Source organism: Nuphar pumila, chromosome 5 (assembly GCF_984573655.1).
Source record: "Nuphar pumila chromosome 5, dmNupPumi1.hap1.1, whole genome shotgun sequence".
NCBI classification, from domain to species: Eukaryota; Viridiplantae; Streptophyta; class Magnoliopsida; order Nymphaeales; family Nymphaeaceae; genus Nuphar; species Nuphar pumila.
In genome coordinates, this window is record NC_143253.1 from 33,343,272 (window position 1) to 33,356,199 (window position 12,928).

At 42.3% G+C, this 12,928-nt stretch overlaps 1 protein-coding gene across 1 annotated transcript; it reads left to right on the forward strand.

Annotated features, from left to right (window-relative positions):
- The first annotated feature begins 8,851 nt into the window (after nucleotides 1-8,851).
- Nucleotides 8,852-12,284, forward strand: LOC149837323 (uncharacterized). Its single transcript, XM_090007336.1, has 2 exons — nucleotides 8,852-9,900; nucleotides 11,954-12,284. Exons 1-2 carry the CDS (start codon nucleotides 9,073-9,075, stop codon nucleotides 12,041-12,043), a joined length of 918 nt encoding a protein of 305 aa, XP_089863462.1. The 5' UTR covers nucleotides 8,852-9,072; the 3' UTR covers nucleotides 12,044-12,284.
- Nucleotides 12,285-12,928: the final 644 nt, after the last annotated feature.

Consider the following 12,928-nt stretch of genomic DNA (forward strand, 5'->3'; position numbering starts at 1 on the left):
AGACAGTATGAGTTGGCTTCCCAGGTGAAATTCAATAAAGCAATTCAAGGAAACAGGATACTGTAAAGGTTACTATTGTTCAGGTACTGATAAAGAAAAGGCCGAAAAAATTACCAGCCAGTTTTAATAAGAGTGGTAAGAGAAAGTGGAACCATGAAAAGATTGAATAGTGACAACCCAAAAAGATTGTCTCTGATAAGATAACCAACTGTATACATGGACCCAAACACCCATTCAGGAACAATTAATGTGTACGGGTGATTTTTTATGTACACTAGTATTGATCAATAGCAGTTGAATGGAACAGAGCTTTGCTAATTGTCAATTGTTTGTTCCTTCTTTTAGGTGTGCATGTGCATGTGCATATGCTAAGCATGAATGCATGTGATGTTTAATTATCTTTCAAGTGCATTTTAAGTCTCTGTTTGGGAGCCCTGAATTAGGATGGAAATGCCGTTTCCTTGTGTTGCCAAAAACATCCCATCATTCTATTTAGCAGCAGTGATGGATGGCAGAGTTTTAGCGTTAACGGCAAGGTTTAAACAAGAAAAGACTTCATACCAAGGCTCCTATAAACGAGAAAGGATGTAGCAAGCTACAAAATGCTTCAAGGGAGTGAAAAATAAGCATGGATCAGGAGATTCCCCAATATGAATGGTGTCAAAATGTGATGTTGGGATCTTCAACTCTATGACATCCCCAACACAGTGCTTTGGCAATACCACTGCTCGAGTAACAGAAATATTTGGGAAATTATAACACGCTGCTCCCAAACGGCAGAGGTACATTTGACCGTGTGAGTGCGTGTGCAATTGTTCATGTAATTCACTTTTAAAAGCATAATTTATTTCCTTTTTAAGGCATAATGAACGGCATCATTCCATTAGGCTGGTTCATTTAATCCTGTTATTTGATGCATCTATAAGTTTGGTATAGTTAAGTCACTAGTTTTGTAGTTGGAAGACATTGAAATGTCCCCTGAATGGTTACAAACACGACCACCATGCAAGCTATTTTCTAGTTAAAATGAATTGTCTGAAAGTGATGATATATATATATATATATATATATATATATATATATATATATATATATATATGAGAGAACTGAACATATTATGTCCCATTTATTGTTCTGTCCCATAGTTTTGAAGTGTTTTATGATATACTCTCTCTCTCTCTCTCTCTCTCTCCCTCTCTCTCTCTCTCTCTCTATATATATATATATATATATAGTAATGGGTAGGTGCTAAATGATACATGCTAAATGGTGTTTTCAGGTTTTTTTTTATTTTATTTTTAATTTCTGACCGTACAGATGTGATCTATGTACTTGATTGTATAGGAATCAGCACAAGTGTTCTATTTCCACACATGGGTGGGTTTTTATAAGGCTCAAAAAATCAACGGTCCAAAATATTGGTAAATTTTCAAGGCTCCAAATATCAGTTTTTTCATTGAAAACACATGATCCAGGTGTGGATTTGTTGTAAATCGACCATACCCAACACATTTATGGGATCGAAACTGCTAAAAAAACACGGGAAGAGCAGAAAAACCATTTAACAAATATCATTTAGCACCTCTCTCTCTCTCTCTCTCTCTCTATATATATATATATATATATATATATATATATATATATATATATATATATATATATATATATATATATATATATATATATATATATATATAGGTTAAGTGGTCCAATGTCCCATATTTTCTTTGTCCTTTTTTTTGTGGATAAGGTGAATGATGTTGGGCTTGGGGAGCTATCAATGTTTGCGATGATATCATGGAAAGCCCCATTTGAGAGTGCAATTTTTTCAGTAAATGGACCCTTCACTGGTTAATGACTTGTTTAGCAGTTTGCTTCAAGGCTTCATGTGTCAATTAGTCCACAAAATTAGGGTAAGTAGGGAAGTTCCATTATGGTGCCCCTTACTTCCAACTAGGGTTGGAAATCAGCCAGACCCTGCTCTGAGCCCACTAGTGCCCAACATGCTTGACCCGAACCCAGGCCCACTGAAGCCGAACCTAACTCTTGTCAAGTTCAGGGTAGGCCTGGTTCTTTTCAGACCAAGTTTTACGTGGGCTGGGTCACCCTTTAAACCCAACCAACGAATGGGCCAGGCTGGCTGGCATGGGCTCCACAGACGACATTTTGACTCTAATTGGACCTGCCTGTTCACTAATCTGGCTGGGTCGGGCTCGAAATGAATCAAGCTCATTTTAGGTCAGGTACCCAACCCACTGTCCACACCTCTTCCGAGATGCATAGAACTCCCATGGAATTCACTAAAATCCCGCTCAAGTTGCTTCCTGGTTTTACCAGAATTTCCTGCACTGACCTTGTGATCCCTTGAAAATGCAGCCGGTGGGTCGTTAAGTAGGGATGCAAATGGCTCTGATCCAGGATGGAGGTTTTGCATTTTTTGGATGTTTAGGATCTGACTCTCCATGTATTTAACTGTTCATGATCCGATCCGTTTGCATCCTTATCGTTAAACCCATTAGATTGAACCATGACCGGGCCCAGTGAGAGAGAGAGAGAGAGAGCCGAAAGAAATTCAACATTACCACTCACGAAGATCAACAAAATGTTGAACCCATGAACTGAACAAGGGCAAAGTCAAAACAAATAAAGAAAGCAGAAGAGAAAAAGAACATCAGACAGATAAAACGGGCTCACGCAAGAGCCGCTTGCCCAGATTGCGGCAAAAGAGAGGTAGCGTCAGCAAAAGGGAGCGGAAGATCACTAAGATGCATACGCAAGATCGCATAAACATCTACCAAGATTTTATGCACCAGGTTTTGAATGTTAACCAGAATTTGACGAAAATGAGCATCGTTTCGTGCCATCCAAACAAACCACCAAAAAGTAAGCAACCACGTTCACCAGATGAACCTCCACCTCGTGTTGCGCCTAATACAAACCGGGCCCAAGATCAAATCTAGCACAAAAGACTCCTCCTTAACAAACACTTCTGAATGCCTCCAGGTCCTGCTAAAGAGTTTCACAAATATTGGGCAAGACCAAAACAAGTGAAACGTAGATTCTTCTGCAGCTTGACAAAGCACGCACCAACTCGGGAGCTGAATGCCCCACTTCTTTAAATTATCGTGGGTCTGGATCCTATCGTGCAAAATTAACCAAGCCAGGACTCGAGAACAGGGAGAAGGACCTTTCGCCCAAGGCACATCCTCGGGCAACCAATCAGCCCTCGGGGGGAGCAACGATCTATAGACTTGTTTGGTGAGGAACTCTCCGCTTGGCGCCAGCGCCCACTGCAACCACTGACCAAAATTTTCGGAGTTCTCAAAAGTCTCTAAAGCAGGCTAAATCCCTCAACCACGATTTACGCAAGTGCGAGAGCGCCAAACCCCGGGTTCCCAGACAAACTGAGATAAGAGCAGGAGCCCCATATTTAGCAAGAAGCAAACGTGCACAAGGGTTATTCGGTTGGTGGGCCAACCAACATTGCTTGGCGACAAGAACAATGCTCCGCAGTCTGGGCGCAGGAATGCCTAAACAAGTCATACGTCAAGGTAAGATCACTGAATGCCAACCAATCAAGTGACGCTTACCCTTGAGTTGTCACCCAGACCATAGAAAACCTACCAGCAAGTGCATCAGTTGCTTCTCTACTCCCACAGGCATCACAAACATAAACATGAAAAATTCTGGAATAGTTGAAAAAACATGTCTGACTAAGGTTAGATGGCCGACGATGGAGAGATAAAATGACGGTCACAAAAGCAATTTAAGCTTCACTTTTTGAAGCGTCTGAGCCCAAACAGTAGAAGAGAGGTGCTTCACTTGTAACGACAAACCCAGGTACATAATAGGCATGTCAGAAATAGTGAAATTAAAAATTCTTTTTCCAGCTGCAAGCATATTGGCATGAACATTGAACATGGTAATAGAGCATTTGGTCTCATTTAGAGAAAGCCCAGATAGGGAGAGAAAAAACTGAATGATAAGCTTGAACCTAAGCATCTGTTGAACATTTGCATGCAAAAAAATGATCATATCATCAACATAAGTAAGAATATGAGTCGAAAAGTCTGAAACCTACAAAGGATCAATGAAACATGATACCGCAGCCCGCTTAAGCAAGTCCACAAGACCCTCAGCAACAACATTGAACAACAAAGGCGAGAGGAGACACCCTTGCCGCAAACCCCTCCTCAGCTTGAACCGGTCTCCTCTAACACCATTGATATTTAACATGGCCTGAGCATTTGAGACCAGCTCCCGCACCCAACCAGAAAAACGATAACCAATACCAAAATTTGAAATAAAAATGACCAATGCACAGAGTCAAAAGCTTTATGATAGTCTAATTTAAGGATAAAGTAAAGTTGATCGCTATCCTACAAGGAATGAACAACCTCAGACGCCATGATGAACGAGTGTTGGACCCCTCTTATTACGGATAAAGGCGAACTGAGAGTCTAAAAAAATTTGGTTAGCCACTGATTTTAGCCTATTCGTCAAAACTTTGGCAAACATCCGATAGAGAGCACTCATAATTGAGATAGGGCAAAATCGTGAAATATCAATGGCCTCATCCTCTTTCGGAATAAGTGAAATAATAGCAACATGAAAATGATAAGGCAGTCTGGAGTTACGATAGAACTCATCAAACATGCTCACCACATCTGATTTAACACAATCCCAAAAGATTCTAAAAAAGTCGACATGAAACTCGTCAATGCCAAGAGCTTTCCAACCCGACAGATCCTTAATGACCCTAAAAATTTTATCGTCAGAGAACCTCATTTGCATAGATCTGGCTTGCACAGGCTGAATTGACCCAACTAGGACATTACCAAAGACACCCTCCGCAGTTAACGAAGAAAAATATAAATCCTTAAAATATAGTGAGACTGTCATATTAACGTGCTGATTGAGATAGGAAACACCCTCAATGGAGATAGAAGGAACGACCTTTCTCCTATGACGATGAGAAGCATATGAGTGAAAAAATTTAGTGTTGCCATCACCAGCCGCAAGCCATTTTACCCTAGACCTCTGCTTTCAACGAATTTCCTCTTTGACCCACCAGATTTTCAAGAGCATAGTTAATTCTAAGGACTTGGCCTCGAGACTGAGAAGTTGCAAATCAGAAAGAGTGTAAGGAGAAGACATGGTCTGATACAACGTAGAAATCTCCTGATCCCATGCGGCCATTTGCTAAAATTTCTCCACATTATGACTATGAAGCCAAACTTTGATATCTTTAGCTAGACAAAAAAGCTTATTTTAAACCTGGAGTGCTGCCCAATGCTCATCAATACGTTTGTTCCAAGAATTATCAATAACCGAGAGAAAATTTGGCTCTTGAAGCCACCATTCTTCAAACGCAAAGCTCCTGCACTACAAGAAAATCGTGGATTAGCGACGGACGCTATCAATCACTAATCCGTCACTAATCCATCACTAAACACTATTTAGCGATGGATTGGCAACAGATTAGCGATGGATAGCATCTATCATAATTTTTTGGTCGCTAATTAGCGACAGAACTTATCTGTCGCTAATTTACGACAGATTAGCAATGGACATGATCTGTCGCGAGTCTGTTGCTAAATTTTGGTTTTGCGACGGACATTATCTATCACTAATCCGTCGCTATTTTTAGCAATGGATTAGTGACAGATTTTATCCGTCGCTAAATTAAAAAAAAAATTTGCTCCCTACCGGGCGGTATTCCGATAGCAATAGGTCGGACTTGTACCGCACCACACAAGCGTTTCACGGGGTCTTAGATCCGAGCGGCCCGACCCGGTTAAGGGGAGTGGTGGTGTAAATTTGAAAGGCGGAGAGGTAGGGTATGTAGTACTAGACCACCCTCTCCCTTCCATTCACAAGGATGAGCATTCTCGCCCCGTACGCGCTCCACTCGTTGTAGCAGCGCCACAAATCAGCCAACCTGAAGTACTGAGTCAGCATTTCCTCCAACGGCTCCCACACTCTGCTCTCTTCCATCTCCTGTGTTCAGTAAATCATTAAGCTCTAAACAAATCACCAGGAAAAAGTTCAGATTAGTCCATCCGATTCGAGTAGGCTAGACGAAAAACATAAGGTTCGGCGTGGCACCTTTTTTAGAGGTATTGTAGGCACGGATGGAGTTGTGTGGTCCAGAAAGCGATCCAGATTCGAACCAGGACTCATCTTGGAGAGAGCGAGGATGATGATGATACAGTTGGACGTCACATTGAAGCGCAGTTGCGGATCGCCGGTTATGTCAGCGAGAGTTCTCCTGTCCGACGAATCTCGGCGACCTCAAATTCCAACCGTCACCTGCGAGGCTTCTCGGGGAAGCCAGACGATCTGAAAGAGAAGCACGCCGTCTGGTGCTTTAATCGAACAACTTTTGGGCCAGTTTGAATTTCGCACAAGGAGAGAGGGAAAATTTTGCGCCCTAGATGGGTCGGTTTAAATAAAAAATTAGCGACGAATTAGCATCAGAATTTTTCCGTCGCTAATTAGGGACAAATTAGAGAGAAAAATTCCCTCTCTAATTTCATCGCTAATTAGCATTTTTCTTGTAATGTTTGGCGATGGGAAACTGCCGTTGCGAATCCATCGCTAATTAGCAACAGATTAGTGATGTAATGTTTTTCGTCGCTAATTTCGCAAATATTTCAAATGTTAGCGAGGGAGAGTTTTCTCTCGCTAATCCGTCGTAAATTTGCGACGAAAAAAATCTGTCACAAATTTTTGTCGCTAATTAGCATTTTTCTTGTTGTACTGGTGGGTTGAAAGTCATCCCCCCAATGAGTGATGATCTGCCCATGATATGAGATAGATGGAGCAAACAACACACTTAACGTCGGGAATGAGGTCCAATAAATTAGGGGTGACAAATACCCTATCTAAGACCCTACAACACGGACAAGACCGCCTATTCGACAAAGAGAAGCGCTTTCCGGTTAAAGGAATAGGATAGATGAAATGTCGATGTACAAAGTCTTAGAAACCTCGCATAGAGAGATTAAGAATAACAAGGTTATTAAAGTCATGAATAGATAACAAACAATTGAAATCCCCCATAAGGTGACAATCTGCGTTGGAAACGACAACCCTATCCAAATCATCCCAAAATGCGGGCCTCATGACGACCAGATTAAAGCCATAAACAACAGAAACCACTACCCTTCTACCAACTGCAGAGAGAGAGAGAGAGTTATGATGCTTTAAGATATTTACAATTTTTAACCTTTATGAAAATGTTGTGCGATGGATGTTTTGAGATCCAAAAATCTCAAGGAAAAACTGTGAATCCAAACACAAACCAGTAGCAATTTGGAAAATCCTATTGGGTCGTGCATCCAAACATATCCCACTAGCAATCTGGAAAATCCTAAACTTACTCAATTTAAACTTAAAGACTTGGATGGATGCATGACTCAAAACCAACAAAATCGTGAATCATGCAACTTGATTCTCTGTGCAATAAATTTGCAAATTTTGATATTTTTTTGCATGTTTTTGTTATTTTTCACATATTTTTAACTATAAATGTACGAACCCATATTTTTCGAGAAACAAAAAGTTTCAATTTTGTTGAAGTTGAAGGAATTTCCCTTGCTGATTACATTCAGAGAGTTGAGGTTTGCGACCTTGTTCATAAATAACGGGCTTATGCGGAACTTGGACCCCATGTATGAATTATTCCTGATCCAGTGGAACCAAACCCGGTAAGAGGCCAAATATGAATTTCTACAAGTTTTAACAAATAGGGGAATCGAAAACAAACTGCTTTTGACTCATAAACATATTTATGATTTAAGAAAATAGAGGTGAACATGAAGAAAAAAAAACACGAGAGGCAAAAAAGAGCATGTCAATATCACGAGTTGTTGAAAATGCTGATATTAACATATCATGATTATATCGTGATTATTTCAGTTTTTCAACTTTTCGGGATCAGGTAGCGATATTATGTTAATATCTCCCAAATATTTTGACATGGAAAGAGCACAAGATTATCGGATTCCGACCCGAACTGAATCGGACCCATCCTCTCTGGCCCACCCGACTTCCTAAAAAAATGTAAACATCCCCCAATGGCTGTCCAGTCATCCACAGAGCGATCCAGGGCAAACGCGGTACGCGCCAGATCGCAACTCTGAACAGCTACGCCCGTTCCACACGTTGACCTACTCCAACAGTTTTCCTCGACATGCCCCCTCTGTCTTTCGGAGCACCCTCACCCAACTGAGGGGTATTTTCGTCTTTTAATGCCCACCCGGCCCTCTCACCTCAGCCCCCTCAGACGAGGAGTTTACCTCACGGTCGCGGCGACGAAAAAATACATATAAAAATAAAACGACACTGACAAAACCCGTTCACATTTGAATCGGGTTCGGGTTTGGAATTCGGGCGTTAAATTTATCATACGCAAGAGAACCAATCCATTTTTGAAAACCGAGAAGACCCATGCATCCATCCACTGATAAAAATAATAATAGTAATAATAATTGGGTCTGGGTTTTCCGTCCCCAATTAGACCCATATCCGAGAGATGAAGGTCGCAGGCAACTGTCGGAGAGGCTGACGGACGAACGTTCTTATTGAAAAACACTGAGTGCCACCTACACGTGCGGAGGCCGCCACACACGTGTTAAATTCCACCCCCTCGAAAAGCGTGAGAGGTCCTACACGTGCGCACTCGCCCTGCCCCTAGTACCCTCCCTCCCTTTTAAAGGCTTAAACCCAAAGCAAGGCATCCATCCTCAGCCACCAACGGTGAACTCAGAGAGAGAGAGAGAGAGAGAGAGAGAGAGAGAGAGAGCAGGGAAAAAAGCGGGAAGAAAGTTTTCAATTGGGTTCGCCGGTGAAAGGGAAGACGGGTGGGGGTTCCAACAAGATCGCAACCTTGGAAGGAGAGAGCTCCGGTCGATTTCACACCCCTCGTCCATCTACGGCTACCTCGACCGGAACCTGGACGAGCTGAGGATCGACTCGACGGCGTCCGCCTTCAGCGACTGCGGAAGTGACCGGTCCGGCGAGTTCTCTCGGGGCTCCGGGAGCAGGAGCCTGCTAGTCGCGGCGTGCATGGCTGACCGCCCGGACGACGACGAGGCGATCGCGCAGCTCGTATCCGACCTCGAGTCAGACTTGCTTGAGACGCAGCGGAGCGCGGCCATGGAGATCCGGCTCCTGGCGAAGAACAAGACGGAGAACCGAATCCGGATAGCCGACGCCGGCGGGATCGGGCCGCTGGTGGTGCTGGCTCAGTCTCCGGACGCGCAGATCCAGGAGCTCGGCGTCACGGCCCTCCTGAACCTCTCGATCTGCGACGAGAACAAGGACCAGATATTGAATGCGGGGGCGGCCCGTGGGCTCATCCGGGCTCTCCGGACGGGGACGGCGACGGCGAGGGAGAACGCGGCGTGCGCGATCCTGCGACTGTCTTACCAGGACGAGGTCAAGGCCGCGATCGGGCGGGCGGGAGCCATCCCGCCGCTCGTCGGGCTTCTGGAAAGCGGCAGCCTACGGGGGAAGAAGGACGCCGCCGGCGCGCTGTACGCGCTGACGACAGTGAAGGAGAACAATGTGCGGGCGGTTGAGGCTGGGGTGATCCGGCCGCTGGTGGACCTCATGGCTGACTTGGGGTCCGGGATGGTGGACAAGGCCGCGCTCGTCACGCTGAACCTCGTCTCCGCGCCTGAAGCGCGGGTCTTGCTCGTGGGAGAGGGCGGCATTCCGGTGCTCGTCGAGGTGTTGGAGGACGGGACGCAGAGGCAGAAGGAGTTCGCGGCCGGAATCCTTCTGGAGCTATGCGAGGACAGCACGCAGAATCGGGGGATGGTCGCCAGAGAAGGGGCGATACCTCCCCTCATCGCCCTCTCGCAATCCGGCACAACTCGTGCCAGGCAGAAGGTAAGAAGCGGAAAGTATTTCCTGGTTTTTCCGGCTTTTTAGTCGCGTTTTCCGTCAATTGATTTTCGTTAGGCGGTTAGGGTCCTGCCGGGAGCAACCGTTCCGGCCGCCCTTGGATATTTTCTTCGTTTGTTCCAGATAATCTGGCCTGGGATGGAAAGTATCTTTGCTGCCCTTAAGCAATTTCTCAAATGACGATCTCGGGGAACTCCGATCTGAATGCACGATGCCTGGCATTAGCGAAGAAACGATCGCTTTCAATCGTTTCTTTATCGTATTTGGACTTTGACCTTTCTTTATTTGACTAAACCATCCTGCATTCTGACGGACCTGATTTTTTTTTCCAGTTTTTTAGATTTTTTTTTTCGATGCAGAAATGGCGATCACTCTCTCTCATTTATAAAAAAATTTAGATTTTTCAAACGTTATAAAACCTATCACATGTAAAATCAAACGATTTACACCCAGGGGGGGTATCCCATGTCGTAAGCGGGCTGAAGGCCCAGGATCGAATCCTGTCACATGGGGCTTGACAGAAAACTGGTAGGGGTCTGCCTAACACCAGCTTGCCTTTCAAAAAAATAAATAAAAATCAAACGATTTACAAACCCATTCTTTTTTCTTTTTTTGTTGAAAGAAAAGCTGGGGTTGAGCAGGGCCCTACCAGTTATACAACTATATCATTGCGTTTTGAACCTGCAACCTCCAACACAAAATGACGTGCACTAGCTCCAACTACCAGACAAACGAGCCTCCGTTTGTGATTTACTAACCCATTTATGAAATCAAGCATGCACATAATAACTCTGCACCGTTAGAATTTTAAAAGAAATGCAAGAAAAAAGAAACTGAAAGACGTATTTTGCATGTTTTATTTTATACATTTTTTCCGACCCCATAGAGTGATGAAAACGTGCTAAATGGAATTTTCAGCTTTTTATAGTTTTTTTTATAGATGTGCCAATAATATTTGAAATTTTAAAATTTTACAAAATTTTAAGCTGATGATTTTTCAAGCCTTATAAAAACACACCCATATATAGAAAATGAACACTTCAAGAGTTGATCCCTATAAAATCAAGTACTTAAATCACATTTGTATTGTCAAAATTTAAAAATAAAATTAAAAAATCTAAAAATCTATCTATCTATATATATATATATACCGCTAGCCTATCATTATTTTGAAGAGGTATTTTTTGTATTTTTTTAATATGACTGTAGTTATATGTTTCACATGTTTGATTTTATAGGAATAAACTCTTGAATATTCTGATAAATAAGTAGGGTTTTATAAGTTTTAAAAAAATGATGGTATAAGATTTTTATTAAAATATTGAAAGCTTAAAAAGCATAATATTTTATAATAAAAAAATATGATTCAAATATCAGTTCCTACCAAATCAACTATGCCGATCACATCTGTAAGATTAGATTTGTAAAAAACAACCCGAAAATACTGATTCGATTGTGATAAGCTGGCAGTAAGTTCTAAAAGTGATATGCAGATGAAACTAGCTTAGCTAAACGGAGTATTTTCTCCTTTTCGAGATCTTTTAAAAATGGGTGTTATCTTATTAAGGGGGAAACCGTCACGTGGGGCGGCCATCGTCACCGAAACTATATCGTTAATATTCGAAAATAAAGTCTGGTGCGGTATTTTTCACCGACATTTTCATTGCATCAATATTGACAGAAGCAGCAATGATTTGTTATTGTCGTTTTCGGGTTTAAGACAGCGTGAGTACACCCTTGAAAACGTACCCCATCTTAGGGCATTTATCCCAAGTGTATATTCTCCATTCTTGGTGCCGTTAAAAAGATTTTGAATTTGAACGCGTTAAATTCATGCATCACTGCATGTGGATGAGTGTGTGTGTGTGTGTGATGTGGGGTTGCCTTGTGCATGGGATAGAAGAGCCCCTCAATAATTGAGTGAACCAACCGTTGAGATGGTGGGTTGTAGGTTGATTGGTAGTCTGAAAATGTATTAGTTAGCTTCATCTAACCCTATTAAATAAGTGTCCTCATGTTTCCTTCTTTATTGGTACAGGCTGAAGCTTTAATTCGGTATCTACGGCAACCCAGATCCGGAGCCAACGGAGAGCGGACATCGGAAATGTCCAGTCTAATTAATATCTGATGTTGGAGATAAAACAAAATGAAAAAAAAAAATCTTCGTTTCTGGTGTTGAAAAGATGTAAATACGTGTAAACAAAGAGAAGCCTGTAATTGTTTTTTATTTCTTTTTTTTGTCTATCAAAATGAGGTTCCACTTCTTCCCCCTTCTTTTTGTGCCGGAAGTGGTTTTCCAGCGTTGGTTGGTTGTTTCCCGGCGAGCTAACTGTGGTTTTGTAATATATGGGTTTGCCCTTCTTGAGATCTTCCTTTGTCCTTTGTGCTTTATTAATTTATTAAAAAAATATTTAAAAAAAGAAAAAAGACATGGTTGAGAAGATCTTTTTCTCTTTTTTTTTTTTTTGAGGCTTCTTTGAAACAAAGGTTGATGGGTTTGCTCATGAGTCACAAAATGTTGTTTTCTTGGGCATGTTCATGATTTGAAAAGAGTGATGTTTGAGAGGAACGGGCTTACCATGCTAGTGGTTTGTAGTCCTTGGGGTGTAACATTGGTTTATAGAAGTTTTTATGGTGATGCTTTATTGTTATTGTTTTGATGTCATGATCAAATGTGGAAAACTTTTCTTTATCAAAAGGCAGGGAATGTGTGATCTCATGGTCCGGCAAGGCCACCCCGTTGGCCCACGCCTGTCGTGAGATGGCAGTGACTTAAGCCTGTGATTGGTTGGTTAGGATAGTGACTGCCCCAACCCCCTTGCCTGTCTGGTCCAATTATTGGCTTGAACTTGTGGGCTGTGTTGCTGTTTTCTTTTTGTGCAATTCTCAATTGATTTGGTTGTGGGTTTTCAAGTGTAATGCAAACCACAATTGGAACTAAGTGAACCACAAGATAAAGAGAAGCAAAGAATAAGAGAAAAAACGAGATTTAAGTGATTCAGCACTTGCGCCT